The 16388-nt window shown below is 42.0% G+C and overlaps 1 protein-coding gene across 1 annotated transcript in view; it reads right to left on the bottom strand.

Moving 5' to 3' along the window:
- Positions 1 to 16388, bottom strand: part of Spag17 (sperm associated antigen 17) — a 235607-nt gene that overhangs the window by 88260 nt on the left and 130959 nt on the right. Inside the window, exons 11-15 of the mRNA XM_036191366.1 lie at positions 12293 to 12430; positions 12092 to 12205; positions 10875 to 11025; positions 7355 to 7582; positions 7084 to 7281 (exon numbers count right to left, since the gene is read on the bottom strand). Of these exons, the coding sequence (XP_036047259.1) occupies positions 7084 to 7281; positions 7355 to 7582; positions 10875 to 11025; positions 12092 to 12205; positions 12293 to 12430 (829 nt within the window). The remainder of the gene's footprint in view (positions 1 to 7083; positions 7282 to 7354; positions 7583 to 10874; positions 11026 to 12091; positions 12206 to 12292; positions 12431 to 16388) is intronic.

Below are 16388 nucleotides of genomic sequence, written 5' to 3'. Positions count from 1 at the left end.
AGATGGAGTTTAACAGACTTTAGCTAAATGGGTAAGTGAGTGGGCACTTGGGCTCCAACGCACCACGCCATGGATCAACGTGAGTAAGGCACAGCAGCTCTCCCACAAACAAGAGTAAACTTATGTGATGATAAGGGCTGTGATATCACTGTTGGTGAGGAAGCAGTGGCTATTTGAATGGATGAGAACAGATCTATGCTGGTGATTGGCACATCATGAAGTGCATCAGGATAAAGGAGACGCAACAGAGAATGCTGATGAAGTCCCTACTGTAATTGCCCTCACAGTTGAAACAAATGGAGTGTGCTTGAGAAGGCTAAGTGTTACAGGGACGCGTTTTGGTGTTGCTGAAAGGCGGAGCCAAGCAGACTTCTTAGCAACCTGAGGATGATGCAGATCACAGGCCACAAAGCAGTGTATAGATTGCTGCAGCCCCACTCTCCCAACACACTACCCCCACTCCCTCCTTGTTCTTCCCACTTCCGGTGTGCTGGCTAGCTGGCTGTGGGTGTGGGGGCAGTCCTACACTTGGATTTCCCTCCATCTGCCATAGTTTACTCTAAGCTATTTGCCTATTTCACACTCTGGTCACCTTCTCGGGAGCCTCTGTCCCTTATAATGCTTCATTTTAAATCATAGCATTGGTCAGTGAGGGATCCTATTTGTTCCTGGTCTGCCCCTCTGCTTTGGATCTCAGGTGCTGAAGAACAAGAACATGCCTTCAGTGCATCCTATGCACCCAGCACCTGGTGGGGATTCAGTGATGTGTTTTGCTTTCAACTGGATGGGGTGAATCTATATCACATATTGAACTTCATTGAAATGATGGTAGAGTCATAAAGAAATAGAAATGTGGAAGGGACTTTATATGAAAGGCTAATTTGAGTGTGAGCATAAGAGTTTCTGTAAGCTGAATTGCTAAACAGTCTTATTAATAAAAAACCTGGAGCCAGATATTGGGGTGAAAACTGAGAGATCAGAGGAAGAGAACAAGCAAAGCCACAAGTTCTTACCGCTAGGAAATCCTCAGCCCGAGAGAGAGCGACTTCCTGTATACTCATACCTATATGCCTTTCTGTGCCCTGCCATCTTACTTCCTTTCTCCACCCAGCTTCATCACTTCCCATTTCTGCCCAGCTCTAACACTTCCGGTCTGTCTGTATGGACTTCCAGACCTCTATGATTCACTAGTGCTGGGATTAAAGGCGTGTGCCACCATGTCTGGCTCTGTTCCCAGTGTGGCCTTGAACTCACAGAGATCTGGATGAATCTCTACCTCCTGAATGCTAGGATTATAGGCGTGTGCTACCACTGCTTTACCTCTATGTTTAATGTACTGGCTGGCTTTTTCATCTGATCCCCACATACACTTTATTGGCGTGCACAAATAAAATATCACCACAATTTACCTTTTCATTCTGTTGCAAAGAGACCCATACATGGGATTCTGGAGTGGGAGGAGGGAAGGTAGTAATAACTACCAAGGACAAGCTAATGTTCCTCTCTCGGGGACACAGTTATATATCTTTGGCCCTGGTTCCCTCTTGTCCCAGATTGTTGCAGGTGACCAAATGAATGTTCCATTTTGATTTGGAGCGAGATGCTAAAGGTACTTCAGTTCAGCACATGTATAAACATATCCATTGAAGACAAAACTCAGGCCAACTATAATTCTACATAGACCATGATGTCCCCTGTGTCTTTGATGCAATTGATATGAAATCTGTAGAATAAAAATACTTCTATCCTGTGGCCCACCAGATTTCTGGGAGATTCGATACTCCCTCCTGTGTCTAAAGATCCAGGAACAAAACTGACTCTTTAGAAAGTGTGTTCAAAACTTATGTTCCAATGATTTTCTCAAAGGAGAGAGCATTCTAATACTAAGGCCAACTCTTTATTTAACAGTAGAATAAAAGCCATTTTTCCCCTCTCTGTCTGATTCCTGATTTCAACCACATAATCCTTTGACAGTGTGATTCAGTAGTTTTTGACACATCTGGAAATGGACGCTTTCCCTTCCCTTTGAAAAACAGCTTTCCTAATCTGTTTTACTTTAGAGATAACAAGATCCCTCTGCAAAGCAGTTACTTTATTAAAAAAACACCCAACAAGCATAAAGGGCACATCTAAACCTACAGCCTCACGGTTATCAACTCTCAGGTTTTTCATAAATATCCAATGGGCCCTGTCAAGTTCAAAACAGTCTCAGATGGAAAACCAGGGTTTTGTTAGGGAAAGCACAAATATCCAGTCCTTCATGTCCAGAAACAGGCATATCAATGCACGTGATGCCAAAACGGTTGTGCAGGGAAACACAAGGATGATTTCTGCTTTGTGTAAATGGAATTAAAGTGGCTGCTTTTGAAGTATGAACTAGAGTTGGGGGAAGGTGGAAGCTTAAACAACTTCCTTTTACAGGAACAGTCATGGAGACACACGGCCAGCTGCCTCCTCTGCTCAGATCTAGTGGCTCCTGAGTGTAGGTCTGCATTCACCATGGAGGAGCTCTTAGGGCTGGAGGCTGGCCCTCAAAATTGCTGGGGCCCCAGAACCTGCTGTCTACAACAGCATTTCAGTCTGAGAATTGGGAGCCTTGAGAGTTACCTACTCTCCGCTGGGCTCCATAGCAGCATATGAGTAGTTTGACCACCAGGTGGCGAAAGGTGCCTGAGGAAAGAAAGTTGTACACCAGCTGCCATCAGAAAAAAACGAAACAGAAACAAACACCTCTGTACTCCATCTCTCCTGTTTGATTCTGGTTCCACGTTAACACAAAGTGACCTCTATGATATGTATGTGTCCATGATGTTAGATGCCCTAACAACCAGTGTTAACTAATTCTGGTTCTCTGTCTGTCTGTCTGTCTCTGTCTGTCTGTCTCTGTCTCTGTCTCTGTCTCTGTCTCTGTGTGTGTGTGTGTGTGTGTGTGTGTGTGTGTGTGTGTGTGTGTGTGTGTGTGTGTGTGTGCTGTGAGCTAGACTACTAGGTAGGTATATTTAGGACACAGAACCGATCTACTCTTGGGAAGGAAGAAACACAAGGCAACAAAACCAGGCTAAGAGATAAGAACTAACATGACAAAGAAATTCTGAATATGGTCAAGCTCTTAGGTAACATCATGAGGAATGTTTAGGGGCTAGGAAGCCTCGTTCTGAGGCGAGGTAGAGAGCACTGCTGTCCTATGTCTTCATGGATGAACTAGCTATTTAAGCTTCTCTGCTCTGACTTTCTTATTTGTTGAACTGAAGTAATAGCACCTTGCTCATTGGTTCAGGGTTTCCATAAAGCAGAATATACAGAAGATCCATACCATGGCTTGGGCTACAGCACCAACTTCTCTGTCTTCTTCCTTACATATCTACCCTGCTGACAGCTAGCAGGATGCCTTACTCACTTCTGACCTTTCCTTCTCCCCTCATCCAGATAAGAAAGAGGTCAGGATGACCATAGTCAACACCAATTGAACTCCTATGGCTTGGGGGGACCTTACACTCATTTTCAACACACAGAGAAAAGAGCCCACAGCATGCCTGCTTTGTACAACACTTACCAAGAAAAGTCCCAGGGCCTCCTTCTTGTGAGCATCTCTAACAACCACAGCCTCATTTGAAACTCTCTGACTGGACTTTGGGTGTGTAGGGGATTGTTTAGGTTTCTACATAGAGTTACCAACAGTGACACTTGTTTTTTTTCCCTCTTCACTCCATACTTTTATCTTACTTTCTTCACTTGATGAGTTGGCTAGGACAGAAAACAGGGCTCCTGGTACACATCTTTCCAGTCTTGGAGGAAAAGGGCTTACATTTTCATTGTGGTATATAATGTTTATTGTCATAAAAACCACTTTTATAAAATTGAGGAATTGTCCTACTATTGCCATTTTGCTAAGGATTTTTTCATTGGTTACCATAGAAATTTAAATGCCTTTTATACTTATAATCTATAAACCTTTCATTAATGTTAATCAACAAATCATACTGGTTTTTTACAGTTATGTATTTTCCTTCTGATTCTCTTATAATGTAATTTTGTTGGGTGATACTATTATCGCTTGGTAGACTTTCTCATATTTCATCTCAAAGTTTTATAAGCATGCTCACCCATATATTTATGCTCATGAGCTTGCTTGTTTTCTGACAATCTTGGAGAATATAATGTTTATGCTAACTTCACAAAATGACAGAGGGTGGATATAATACCTTCTATTTTCTGGAATAATTTTTGTTGAGATTACAATGATTGATTTTCTGAGTGTTTGCCAGTGACATACCAGCTCCAGGCTGGGTATGCCCTACTGAGTGTGATTTTCAAACAATTAAATCAATTGCTTACAAGACTATTTAGGTTTCCTATTGTTTGATCTTTTTTTTTTTTTTTTGGTAAATTATTAACTTCCAGTAATTTGCCAATTTCATTCTTAAATTTATAAAACTGTTTACCTTCTCTTTCTGTTTTGTGGCGGTGGGGGTTGAACCTGGGGCCTTGTGGATGCCAGGCAAGGACACTCCGACTGACTTTATCCCCTGGACTCTTTTCATTTTTAATGTTGGGTCTCCTGGGGAACCTACTCAGTCTGTAGCCCAGATGGTCCTTGGATCTGTGATCTTCTCACCTCAGGCTCTGGTAGATGTGGTTTGAGGCTGCTCTTCCAGGCTCAGCTCTCTATATCTTTTAATCTCTACAGCATCTGAGTGAAGTTTCTTTGTCCCTGACAGCATTTGTATTTCTGAGAAGGTATTACTCTTGATATGGTTATTTGTGCCTTCTCATCTTTTTTTTGTAACTAGCCTTAGAAAACATTTGGTAATTTAACTTGCTTTTTTCAAATAGCCAGCTTTTATGGTTTTGTTCTTCTGTTCCTTTGATTGACTTCCATGCCAATGTTTTCCTGTGCTACTTCATTTGGCCTTTTTTTTTTTTTTCATCACTATGGTTAGATCTCAGGAAGCACATATGTCCAAATATGAGCTCAACCTGGACTATAGAAGGATTTCCGGTGGTTAGATAAAAGCCAGCATCCCTCAGGAACTTGGGAAGCAGGTGCCAGCCTGTTTGCCATAAGGAGTAATTTCTCTGACCACTTGCAGAAGGGACATGTGGCTCTCCATTGACATGTGCCTGTGGTGCATATCAAAGCCCCCCGCTAGCCTCCAGCTTCCTTCAGTCCCTATTTACAAGTAGCAGTTATATATTTCAAAGCGCCCCCCCCCCCAACTCCTCCTCTACCCTAAACTCCCAGGCTGTCTCCAGCTCAGGGCTTCCTTCTTCCCAGCTCTCACGTCTTTATAACCTCTATGATTTTCCATGCTCTGCTTCCCTAACCCAGGCCATGTCCAGTCTACATCTTTCTCTCTTTGCTCTGGACTGTTCCAGATGTCTCTGGTTATTCTCTCTCCTCTCCCCAGTTCTGTTTGTCTGTCTCTCTCCTTTTCTCCATCCCTCTGTGTGGTGATATTTTGTTCATGCTCTAACAAATAAAGCTTGCCTGGAGATCAGAGAGCAGAGCTAGCCACTAGTTAGCCACAGAGGCCAGGCAGTGGTGGCACACACCTTTAATCCCAGCACTAGGGAGGAGGAAACAGGAAGTGATATGCCTGGGCAGAGAGAGGAATGTAAGGTGGGCGGAGTCCAGAGCTCACCCCTTTCAGGCTGAGGAGTTGTGTGTTAAGAGGTGGCTGTGGCTGGCTCCTTTGTCTCTCTGATCTTTCAGCATTTACCCTGATATCTGGCTCCTGTTTTTTGTTATTAAGACTAATTAGGATTTGTGCTACACCTCCCTGCTTGTCTGTCTATCTGTCTGTCTCATAATACCCTTCTACCCCCCTATCATGGAGCAGCCACTTTGGTGTTTTCTTAATGTTGCCCCTTTGTATAACTAAATAATTTGGGGTTGAAGTTTAACTAGTTAACTTTCAGGATCTTTCTGGAATGTGCTGATTCAAAGCTGTCAGTGTGTCAGCATAATCTTCAGCTGTATCATATACATTTTTATGCTGTTTTTTTTTTATTATTACTCAGTTTAAAATAGTTCCTAACTCCTAGTTCCTCTTTATGCCCAGTGTTTTTATTATTTCTCAGTTCGAAATAATTCCTAATTCTAACTGTAAGGTTTTCTTTCGCCTAGGTGTGATATGTAAGTGTATTTCCTAGTTTTCAGTCACATGGTACCTCCATTTTTCAATTAATGTCCACTGTGTCGCTGTATTATGAGACTATGTTCTGTGTGATTTTAGTCCTGTGAAAATTTACTACAATTGGATGCATAGCCCAGGATAAAGTTAATATTTCATAAATAAACATACTACCTCCAAGAAGCTATGGTGTTATGGAGGTCTTGCTGGTCATGTGAATGATTACAAAAAGTAGCAAGATACACTAACAAGACATAAAGGAAGTATAGCTCAACTATGACACCTCTTGGCAACAACACATAATATGCTGCAAGGTGCAAAGAGACTTTAGGATAAGGATGTGATGCTAGAAGCGTGTGAAGGCGACCACACTCCCTTCAGCAGGTGGTAGGGAGCTGTTGAGAATGATACGCAGGGACATAGAGGAGCTGTGTTTCAGGTAGACAGTCGACAGGACAGCTTTGTGTAAGGCACATGAAGACTCAACCCAGAGCACTTGGTATCTCCTAACGCCACCATTTACAGGGCTGTACCTGAGGATGAAAGTAAAGTAAACCTGAGCTGAAATAGGAACAACAGGGAGGTACACCAAGTACTGGTTTTGTGCTAAGCTTTAGCTATACTTGGCATTTGTTAGGTCATTACAAGTAATTTTAAGGTAATTTTTACCATGCAACCATGAGTACTAGTGGTGAAAGTTTTAATGACATTCATTGTACTGAGTTGCTTATGGGAAGAGTGAACTGAGAGGATGCTTTGAAAAACAGAGTTGAAAAGGAAGGACTGAGAAACCACACTCAGTACATTTACTTAACCAATTAACTTAGATATTGAATCTTTTTTTTCAGATGAAGTAAAGAAGCATTTACATTTAAATGATGCCTTTTGAACTTTGCTCTCTTTTTGTGTCTAAGCATAACAGAGTTGACATACATACAGTTTCACTTACCCAAGGACTCTGGTTGGGGACACATGGACCCATTGCTCTCCTTCTCTGATAGCTGTCGCATGGTGTCAGAAGTAGAAAGCTTCACACTGTTGGTAGCAGGCTGATCGGTATCTGGGAAATTTCTGTATCTCTCAGCTTCTTGCTCAGCCTTTGACAAATTCTGGTCTACAAATAGTGTTCTGTCTTTGTTCTCGGTGACTAGTCAGCAGGAAGAGCATCTATTAGATACAGTACCAGGATGGCTGCCCCTCACCCCTTCCATGCAGCTTACCTGTCACTGGCTTGGCCTTCTGGGTGCTCATTCTGTGCATGCACCGCTGCCTTATCTGCTTAGCAAACCTGGCAGGGTTGTCCCAAGGAATGTTGAAATTCTCAATGTCTGTCTCACTGACCATCTCGGCGGGCTTGAGCTGTCCTGTCTCGTCCACCTCTGAGAGCTTCAGGCTCTCAAAAGTAAACACCTTGAAGGCTCGTTCTACTTCATTCCAGCTCAGCACTTCTGTAAGAGAGCAGGCCCCCTGCCTTGAGGAAGGCTTTTATTAGTACATGATACAGGGCTGACCCAAGGGCAGCTGAGGAGTGCCAATGGTTCATACCATGATGAGTGCTGACCTCACTTAAAATATAGACTTCAAAAGTCTTCAACAAATATCAAAGGGCCCCAAGTACTACGAAAATCACAGTTAAGATGTAACAGATCCAAGGGGTACATCCAAACAACTTCATGGCTTGATCAGTGTTTGGTACCCATGTTCACTTGCCTGAACTTTCCACGGTACTGTACTGATTTAAATACCATATATTTAAGATTTTGTTTGGCACAGATGGCTTTTGAAATTTGTCATTTGTGTCTATGACACTTAGAAGATTTCTCTGTAAATTCGGGTTCAGAAAAAGCCTCCTTCGAGAACTGATACTTTCCATATTTGTGCTTCAAAGTTTATCAGAGCTTGGTTGTCTCTATTCAACTGCATCCATTATGGTCACTAAGGAGCTTTTGAGCAAAGAAGGCAGATGACCTGATGGACATCCTCTGAAAGGTGTTCTGGTTGTTGCACGGATAAAAGACTGCTAGTGAAAAGGTGAAAACACATAACGTGGTTGGGATGCCACTGAAAGAGCCTGGGGAGCTGTGGTGCACCAGCCTGGGGTGGTACTGGGCCATGGTGGATGTGGGGTGTAAGTGAGAAGGAAGCAGGGTGACTGCAGGCTCAGTCTGTATCACAGCCCCAAGAGTAGTCTGAGATGAGATAGGACTCTCAATGTGCTTGTGTGTGTGTGTGTGTGTGTGTGTGTGTGTGTGTGTGTGTGTAAGTTTTTTGATGTACTGTTGAATTTGGTTTGCAAGTATTTTCTTGATGAGTTTAATATCTACATTCATTAGAAATATTGGCTTACCACTTCTTTTTTTTAATAAATCTATGAGTATGTCACACATGCATACAATATATTTTGATCATGTTCAACCCCCACCAGCCACTCCTTTCTTCAACTTCTCCCTTCATCCCCTGGCATCCTCCTCCCTCATGTAATGGCCCCTCCCTCCTACTCTCCTTCTTCTCATGAAAGGAGGTTAGCTTGGATCTGCTCACTCTTCAGTGGCATGCTGACAAGAGGCTGTCTCTTCATCCCTCTACCCCCAGGACTAAGGTCAGTTATGGCTCAGAGAAGGCACATGAGCTTTATATGATGTTTGCCTTCCCTTTAGCTTAGTAAGGAGAGGTCCCTAGTGAGAGCATCCAAGGGCCAGAATTTCAATCACGGATCTACACTATTCTTGCAACCCTAGAACAAATAGTTTAGCTTGCCAGGATTTCAGATTTCTTATCTGGAAATACATTTGGACTAGGTGAATTCCAAAGTTCATTTCAGTTAGGAGATTTTATGGTTCTACAATATATCTTTCTTCATATTTCAGTTTCTGTAGCTGGCAGTGTAGCTCAGTGGTAGGGAAACTGCCTAGCATGTGCCAAGTCCTAGAGTCAATCATCAGTACTAAAAAAAAAAAAGAAAGAAATTTAATTTCTGGCTATAAATACTGCTTTCCGAAGTCCATCTCAGGATGACATAGGACAGGGAATTTTAATTACTCCTCATAATACCATTTTTTCCCTTTCCTTTCCACCCTCCTGTGCAGGGATGATTCAAGGAAGTTCTCACAATCCACCAAGTGAATACCACAGTCAAATTCAGATGACCCAGATCTTCTGTTTCTTCTCTTTGACCTGCAAAGAGCTGTTGAGCGACTCAAGATAAAGCGACAGAAGAAAACCATCTGCCACCTATCAGTCCACAATGAAGAATGGGCATGAGGCATGGTTATTGTGAAAAAAAAACAACCCACAAAAAACTGCTTTGTAAAGAGGGGGAGGAGCATTCTGGATTTCCGGGAAAGCTCCTGAAAGGATCTGGGAGGCAAAGACATGCAGAGAGAATTTAACATGGAACTTGTATACGGGACACCAACAAGAGTGGTTTGTATTTATATGTCCCTCTTATGACCTCTTCTGTTCTCTTTGACCCTTGCTATGTTGCAACCTGGGGAAGAGCCCCAGGCTAACCACTTGACTGAATTAACAGATGATGATGGTCCAGACTTCAACATTCTCTGTCAAATGAAGAGTGGAAACACAGCTGCCCACTTAGGCAGTGGGGATGGCATGAGACGGAGTTCTTCCTCTTTGTTTCTCATGATGAGGTACAGTTATAAGGTTTCTGGGGACTTCCTAATCTATTACCCAGAATCATTTGATGGCTGATTTTATACTGGAATATAATGCATTTTATTGTCAGCATAGTCAGACTGATTGACAAGTATAAATGTGTCCAATGTGTTGATTAAGGTTGGATAGAAGAAGGATATTTCTTGGTGGTGGTGGTGCACACCTGCAGAGGCAGGTGGATCTCTGTGTGTTCAAGGCCAGCTTGGTCTACAAATCAAGTTCCAGGACAGCTGGGGCTACATAAAGAAACCCTGTCTTGAAACACACACACACACACACACACACACACACACACACACACACACAGAGAGAGAGACACACAACAACAACAACAAATAACAACAAAAATAAAACAAAAAATCCCCAAAAACTAAAAACCAAAACCAAAAAACAGAAGAGGAGGAGGAGGAGGAGGAGGAGGAGGAGGAAGAAGATTTCAAGTTCCATTGAGCACAATTCTAGAATTCCAAAATAAAATGACTTATGCTGCTTGAAACTAGAGTATGAGACTCCAGACTGATAGTGCTCAGTCAGGGCAAAGTTGTCTGTTCAGACTTTCTCTTCCCGTTCCTCAGGGATTGCCACTGTGCTGTATGGTATGTGTGATTTTCTACAGTCATAATGGGGTTCATTCCGTGGTGAAGCCTTTTTATTTTTCATTTTTTCTTTTCTGGGAAAGGGACTATGGTAACGTGGGGTGGGAGGTTTTTGTTCATCTTTATATTTTTATAGATATATGAGCCATTCCTCCTAGTAAGTAGGATGGATTACTCACCCCTAATGATGCCAGTAGGGGTGTGGGATACAGGGACTCAGGGAAGTGTTGTGGTTAAGGAAATACAGTGGAAAGAAAACCCAGTACATCAAATTGCAGAACACTGCACATCAGAGCTGCCACAGAGCTAGTGACAGCTCTGTTCAAGGCAAGAGAGTTGTAACTTGTCAAACCTCAGTCTCTGGAAGGCCTTTCAGTGATCAAAATGGCTTTTTTTTGGGGGGGATAGGGGTACAATTTAAAGGGGACATGTGAATATTAGTTAAATTGAATATACAAAGCAGTGTACTCACCATTTGTACAGAAATGCATAAGCTCATGGATAGTGGCCAGTCTCCTGGTGCTGTTCCATGGAGGGGGCAGAGGAAACTGAAGGAATTCCCACAGTGGCAGCCTGGACTGCATCTCCTGCTCAATTTGAACTGGGTCAAAATTCTTCTGGTCCTTACCAGGAGAGAGAGAGAGAGAGAGAGAGAGAGAGAGAGAGAGAGAGAGAGAGAATGAACAACATGTCAGAAAACATTAAAGAGACTGTCAAATGCCTTCTGCATATGGAGAAGGCTAAACATGATACCTCCATTCTCATTATCTGGAAACAGGGGAGATCAGGGGTAATTGAGGATGACAAATGCAGTATTTGGGATAAGGTCAAAAAAGCTAGTTTTCACTTTTCCAGTAGTTCCTGGAACACAGAAACAACTGAGCCTTCATACTTGGTGACAAGTTGCCGAAGTTTCTCGTGCATTTATCCATCCCATCTGAGATCCTTTGATGGCCTGCCTCCGCTAGTATTTCATTTCATAGCAGCAGCTATTTAAAGCAAATTCCCGTGATGTTTTTCAAGATTCATTTTTATTTATGTGTATGTGTGTATGTTTGCGTGTAGATGCCATCTCCAGGGGATCTCTTCTGGCCTCCAATGGCATCTACACGGTGGCAGCCTGGACTGCATCTCCTGCTCAATTTGAACTGGGTCAAAATTCTCCTGGTCCTTACCAGAAGAGAGAGAGAAAGAGAGAGAGAGAGAGAGAGAGAGAGAGAGAGAGAGAGAGAGAGAGAATATGAATGAGAGAGAGAGCGCAACGTCAGAAAACATTAAAGAGCTATCAAATGCCTTCTGCATATGGAGAAGATGGGGTTACACACAGTTCTGAGCTGCCTGACATGGGTTTTAGGAACTTAGAGACTGGGTCTGCTGCACCAGCAGCGAGTAATCTTAACTGCTCAAGCACTTCTTCAGCACCTGACCATAAACTTTTAATGCAAACCTAAGTGGTGATAATCAAGTTGGTGGTTAACTCAAACTCTGTGATTAGGCAAGTGTTCTTGGCTGACATACTTCTCCCCTATCAGCCCCTGTTTTCTGAGCCCCCATGTCAGCAGGTATCTATTCTATATCAGTCTGTTAGCATTGGTTGATAGGCTCATCCAACAAGATCCCCAGAACTAATGAATCATAAACACACCTCTTCTCATCAGCCATGGGGGGTGGTGGTGGCCTAGTCATTACCTTCAGTGCATACTTCTTGTGGGCATGGGCGTCATGGTAGTTCAGTAGGAGAGGGCCTTTGGGTGCTGCTTTGCTTTCGCTTTCTCCTTCAGTTAGGAAGATCTCATGGAGATTCTATTTAAATTAAAATAATATCAATGTAATGAGAGAATGCATAGTAGTTTTCAAAGCACAAAAACTTGGATTCACTAGTGTTCTGACCTTCTTTTCCTTCTCAGACAGGGAGAGCGAAGGCAGAATGGACACGATGTGAGCTGCAATTCTGTAGTCTAACCCATCTGCTCTGGGGGGTGGCTCCACCAGACTCGGGGGGATGAGGTCTTCCTCAGCTGCTACGACCTATTGAGGAAAACATCTGGGGGTGAGTGGGTTAGAAGTCAGTTCTCTGATGATGCATTCCCATCACTAGGCAAGGCCACTGACATATCGGCGCCAATGGCAACAATGTGTCACCAATGACAAAAATAAAGGAGAAAATGCTTGCAATCCCTGCATTGGATATCATTTTAATACCCACATTAAAATAGATAATACCAGCTAGAAGTAGGAAGCAGTAAACTTGACAATAGTAAAAGTTACAATACAGATTTTTTTTTTTAAAGTACTCATTCTTTCTCATAAGGCCCTGGAAATAGTGCTCACAAAACTTTTGGATTCAACATATACTTAAGCATGTGTTACTGCCTGCTGGGTACTGTGTGGCATCTGCACACACAGTAACTCCCATGAGCCTCACTGCCACTAGCTGGCATATATATCATTTTCCATTTGAGAGAGAATAAAAGAAAGGTGAGTGACTTAATTGTTTAATCCAACTCTACATGTTTTAAACCGAGGAATAGGGAGTTCAGGCCAGGTCATTTTTTGTTTTGTTCGTTTGGTTTTGGTTTTGTTTTCAAATATGAAGAAATGAAGAATAATGAGATGAGTAATAGATAATAATTATTTTAATGTGGCAAAGCAAGGTCTAGAAGGGCTAGAGGCCTTGTTCAATTTTACTTGGGTAGCAAGTAAAAGAAGTTGAAATACAACTAAACAACTAATATAGACATCTAATAAACAGTCTTCCTTCTAGCCTTTAAGTATTAGCATCACTGATATAATTTCATACTCCTCTACAAAGATCAGCTTTGGCAGTAGTGACATTTTGGATTAGCATTTGGATTTTTTTTGGGGGGGGTACTTCCCTGCACACTAGAGTATTTAGTGGCATCCTTTCCATTGCTGTGAATCCATTTCCTCTACTCACTGAAAAGTGTCTTCAGGGGAGTCAAATGACTGCCTGTTGAGGATCACTGCTCTCAGAGAAAAGAGTCCCAGGTTCTCTACCTTTAATAGACACCCAGTCTCTCCAAACACTCACTGCTGCTATTTCTTATCTTCCAGTTATCTCATAGATTCATTGACATCATAAAGGAACAATTCAAACTGCTCTGTCTCTGAAAAGTTGAACTCTTACATCTAGTCCTGTAAAATGGCATCTGTTACTTTGATATTTGGTTTTCTCACCCCCTCAACTCTCAGGTCTTTATTCATCCCACACATATCTACCGGGAGCCTGTCAGTCAAGGGGCAAAGTGGGGCCCCTCAGCCATCCTTCTTGTTAACTGGAACCTAGTAGGTACTTATGGAATAGTCACTGTTTTGAGTTCATTTGAATAAAATAGGAGAGTCTGGTAAATAAAGTCATGAGAATTCAAAATTTAGAGATTTTAGAGACTCAAGCTTTTTTTCAAATGCATTGACATAATAAACTCACTAAAACCTTCCAAGGTAAAGGAAACTGTTAATGTTAACGGTCTAGAAAATGGAGTCAACACACATTTAAAAAAAAAATACCCTGGAAGTAACAGAGATGATAGAGTCTGAAAAAGACTTTAAAGGAAACCTTGTATAGGCATGGAGAGATGACTCAGTGGTTAAGATCCTGGCCTTCCAGAGGACCTGAGTTCTGAGGCCTGGTGGCTCACAATTGCCTGGAACACCTGCTGCAGGGGATCTGATACCCTCTTCTGACCCCTGTGGGCACACACCTGCCCAGTGGCAAACACATACACAAAATTAAAAACAAGGTCTTTTAAAAAAAGGAATGTTTATGTCATGTGTGGCCATGTATGTGCCAGGGAGAGAACATCTGTGACCCAAGGACAAGAATAAGCCACTGTGAAGTGAATTAGAGAACTTACAAACTACAAATGTGCTTGCTAAAACAAAACTTCAACAGCAGACTAGACCCCATGGAACAGAGGAACAGCATAGAATTAAACTGGAAATCCTCACTCAAGAAAGTTGAAAGAAGCTGAGGGTGGTGGTGCACGCTTTTACTCCCAGTAATATGTGAGTTTGAGGCTAGCCTGGTCTACAGAGTGAGATCCAGGACAACCACCAAAACTACACAGAGAAACCCTGTCTTGAACTCCATCCCCCACCCCTGAAAAAAGGAAAAAGGAAAGAAAGTTGAAAGAAAATTTGAAGACATGGAAAATCCTGAAGTAATATCCTTCCAAATAGCACTTGAAGCTATAAGAGATTTCCTGAGGATCCACTCAGTGAGTTAGTAGCTCAGTGTCTTATTTATGTTTACTATTTGTGCTATGAAATACCAAGACCAAAGAAACTTGGGGAGGAAAGGGTTTATTCAGTTTATGCTTCCACATCACAGTTCATCATCAAAGGGAAGTCAGGGCAGGAACTCAAACAGGGCAGGGACCTGGAGGCAGGAGTGGATGCAGAGGCTATGGAGAGGTGCTGCTAACTGGCTTGTTCATCATGATTTGCTCAGTCTGTTTTGTTATAGAACTCAGGACCACCAAACTATGCACAATGGACTGGGCCTTCCTCATCAATCACTAATTAAGAAAATGTCATAAAGCTCGTTCCCTAGATTCTGTTCCCCAAATCCATTCCACCACCAGTGCCTCCCATGCCAGCCTTGAGGCCAAACTCTGTACCCAACCCCTGGATATTTCTGCTGCTCAGGTTTAGGCCACACCAGTCAGAAGAACAATGATCCCCTCACCCACACCCTTCCCACTGCACCAAAAGCCAAGCTAACCTCCAGAAAGCCAGCCCCTAGCTTGGACAGAAACTTCCTACTAGATCAGAGGTCACACTGGCCACCAGAAATCCAGGCTACAAAGAATAGAAGACCAAAGAGGAAACATACCAAGGAACACAACACACACCCAACAAAGACAAACTCAAAACTCAAGACCTAGACCTAATCATCCTAAACCCTGATGCCTAAATGCCAGAGTAAGAATACAATCAACAGCGGCCAGGGCAATTTGGCACCACCAGAGCCCAGCTATCCTATGACAGCAAGTCCTGAACTTTCCAATACAACTGAAGCACAAGAAAATGACCTTAAAACAATTTTATGAAAATGATAGATAGGGGTCCTTAAAAAGGAAATAAAAATCTCCCTTAAAGAAATTGAGGAAAAGATAAGCAAAAATTTAGAGGAAATCAATAAATCCCTTAAAGAATGCCAAGAAAGCCAATAAAAACAAACAGGTGAAAGAAACTATTTAAAACCTGAAAATCAAAATAGAAGCAATAAAGGAAACATAAACTGAGGGAATTCTGGAAATGGAAAATCTGGGAAAGCAAACAGGAACTACATATGAAGAGAGAATCTGTGTTGAAGATACAATAGAAGGAATAGATTCATCGGTCAAAGAAAATGTTTAATCTAAAAAACTTCTAACAAAAAATATCCAGGAAACCTGGGACAGTGTAAAAAGACCCAAACCTAAGAATAATAGGAATAGAAGGAGAAGAATCCCAGCTAAAAAACCCAGAAGGTCTATTTAAAAAAAATCATAGAAGAAAATTTTCCTAACCTAAAGAAGAATATGCCTATAAAGGTACAAGAAACTTACAGAACACTAAATAGAGTGGATCAAAAAAACAAGTCCCTGTGCCACATAATAATCAAAACATTAAACATACAGAAAAAAAGAAAGAATATTAAAAGCTACAAGGGAAAAATGCCAAGTAACATTCACATAGCAGACAGACCTATTAGAATTACACCCGACTTCTCACCAGTGATTCTAAAAGCCAGAAGGGCCTGACTTTAGTAATGTTTCTTTCACAAATGTGGGTGCCCTTGCATTTGAGGCATAGATGTTCAGAACTGAGATGTCATCCTGGTGGATTTTTTCTTTAATGAATATAAAATGTCCTTCTCCATGAGACCACAGATGCCATCCCAGACTACTACATCCAGCAAAAATTTCAATCACCATAGGTGGACAAAAAAAGATATTTCATGACAAAGTCAAATTTAAAT

The sequence above is a fragment of the Onychomys torridus genome, chromosome 6 (genome assembly GCF_903995425.1).
Source record: "Onychomys torridus chromosome 6, mOncTor1.1, whole genome shotgun sequence".
NCBI lineage: Eukaryota > Metazoa > Chordata > Mammalia > Rodentia > Cricetidae > Onychomys > Onychomys torridus.
The sequence above is the reverse complement of the archived record's forward strand: the minus strand, read 5'-3'. Positions and strand labels throughout refer to the sequence as shown.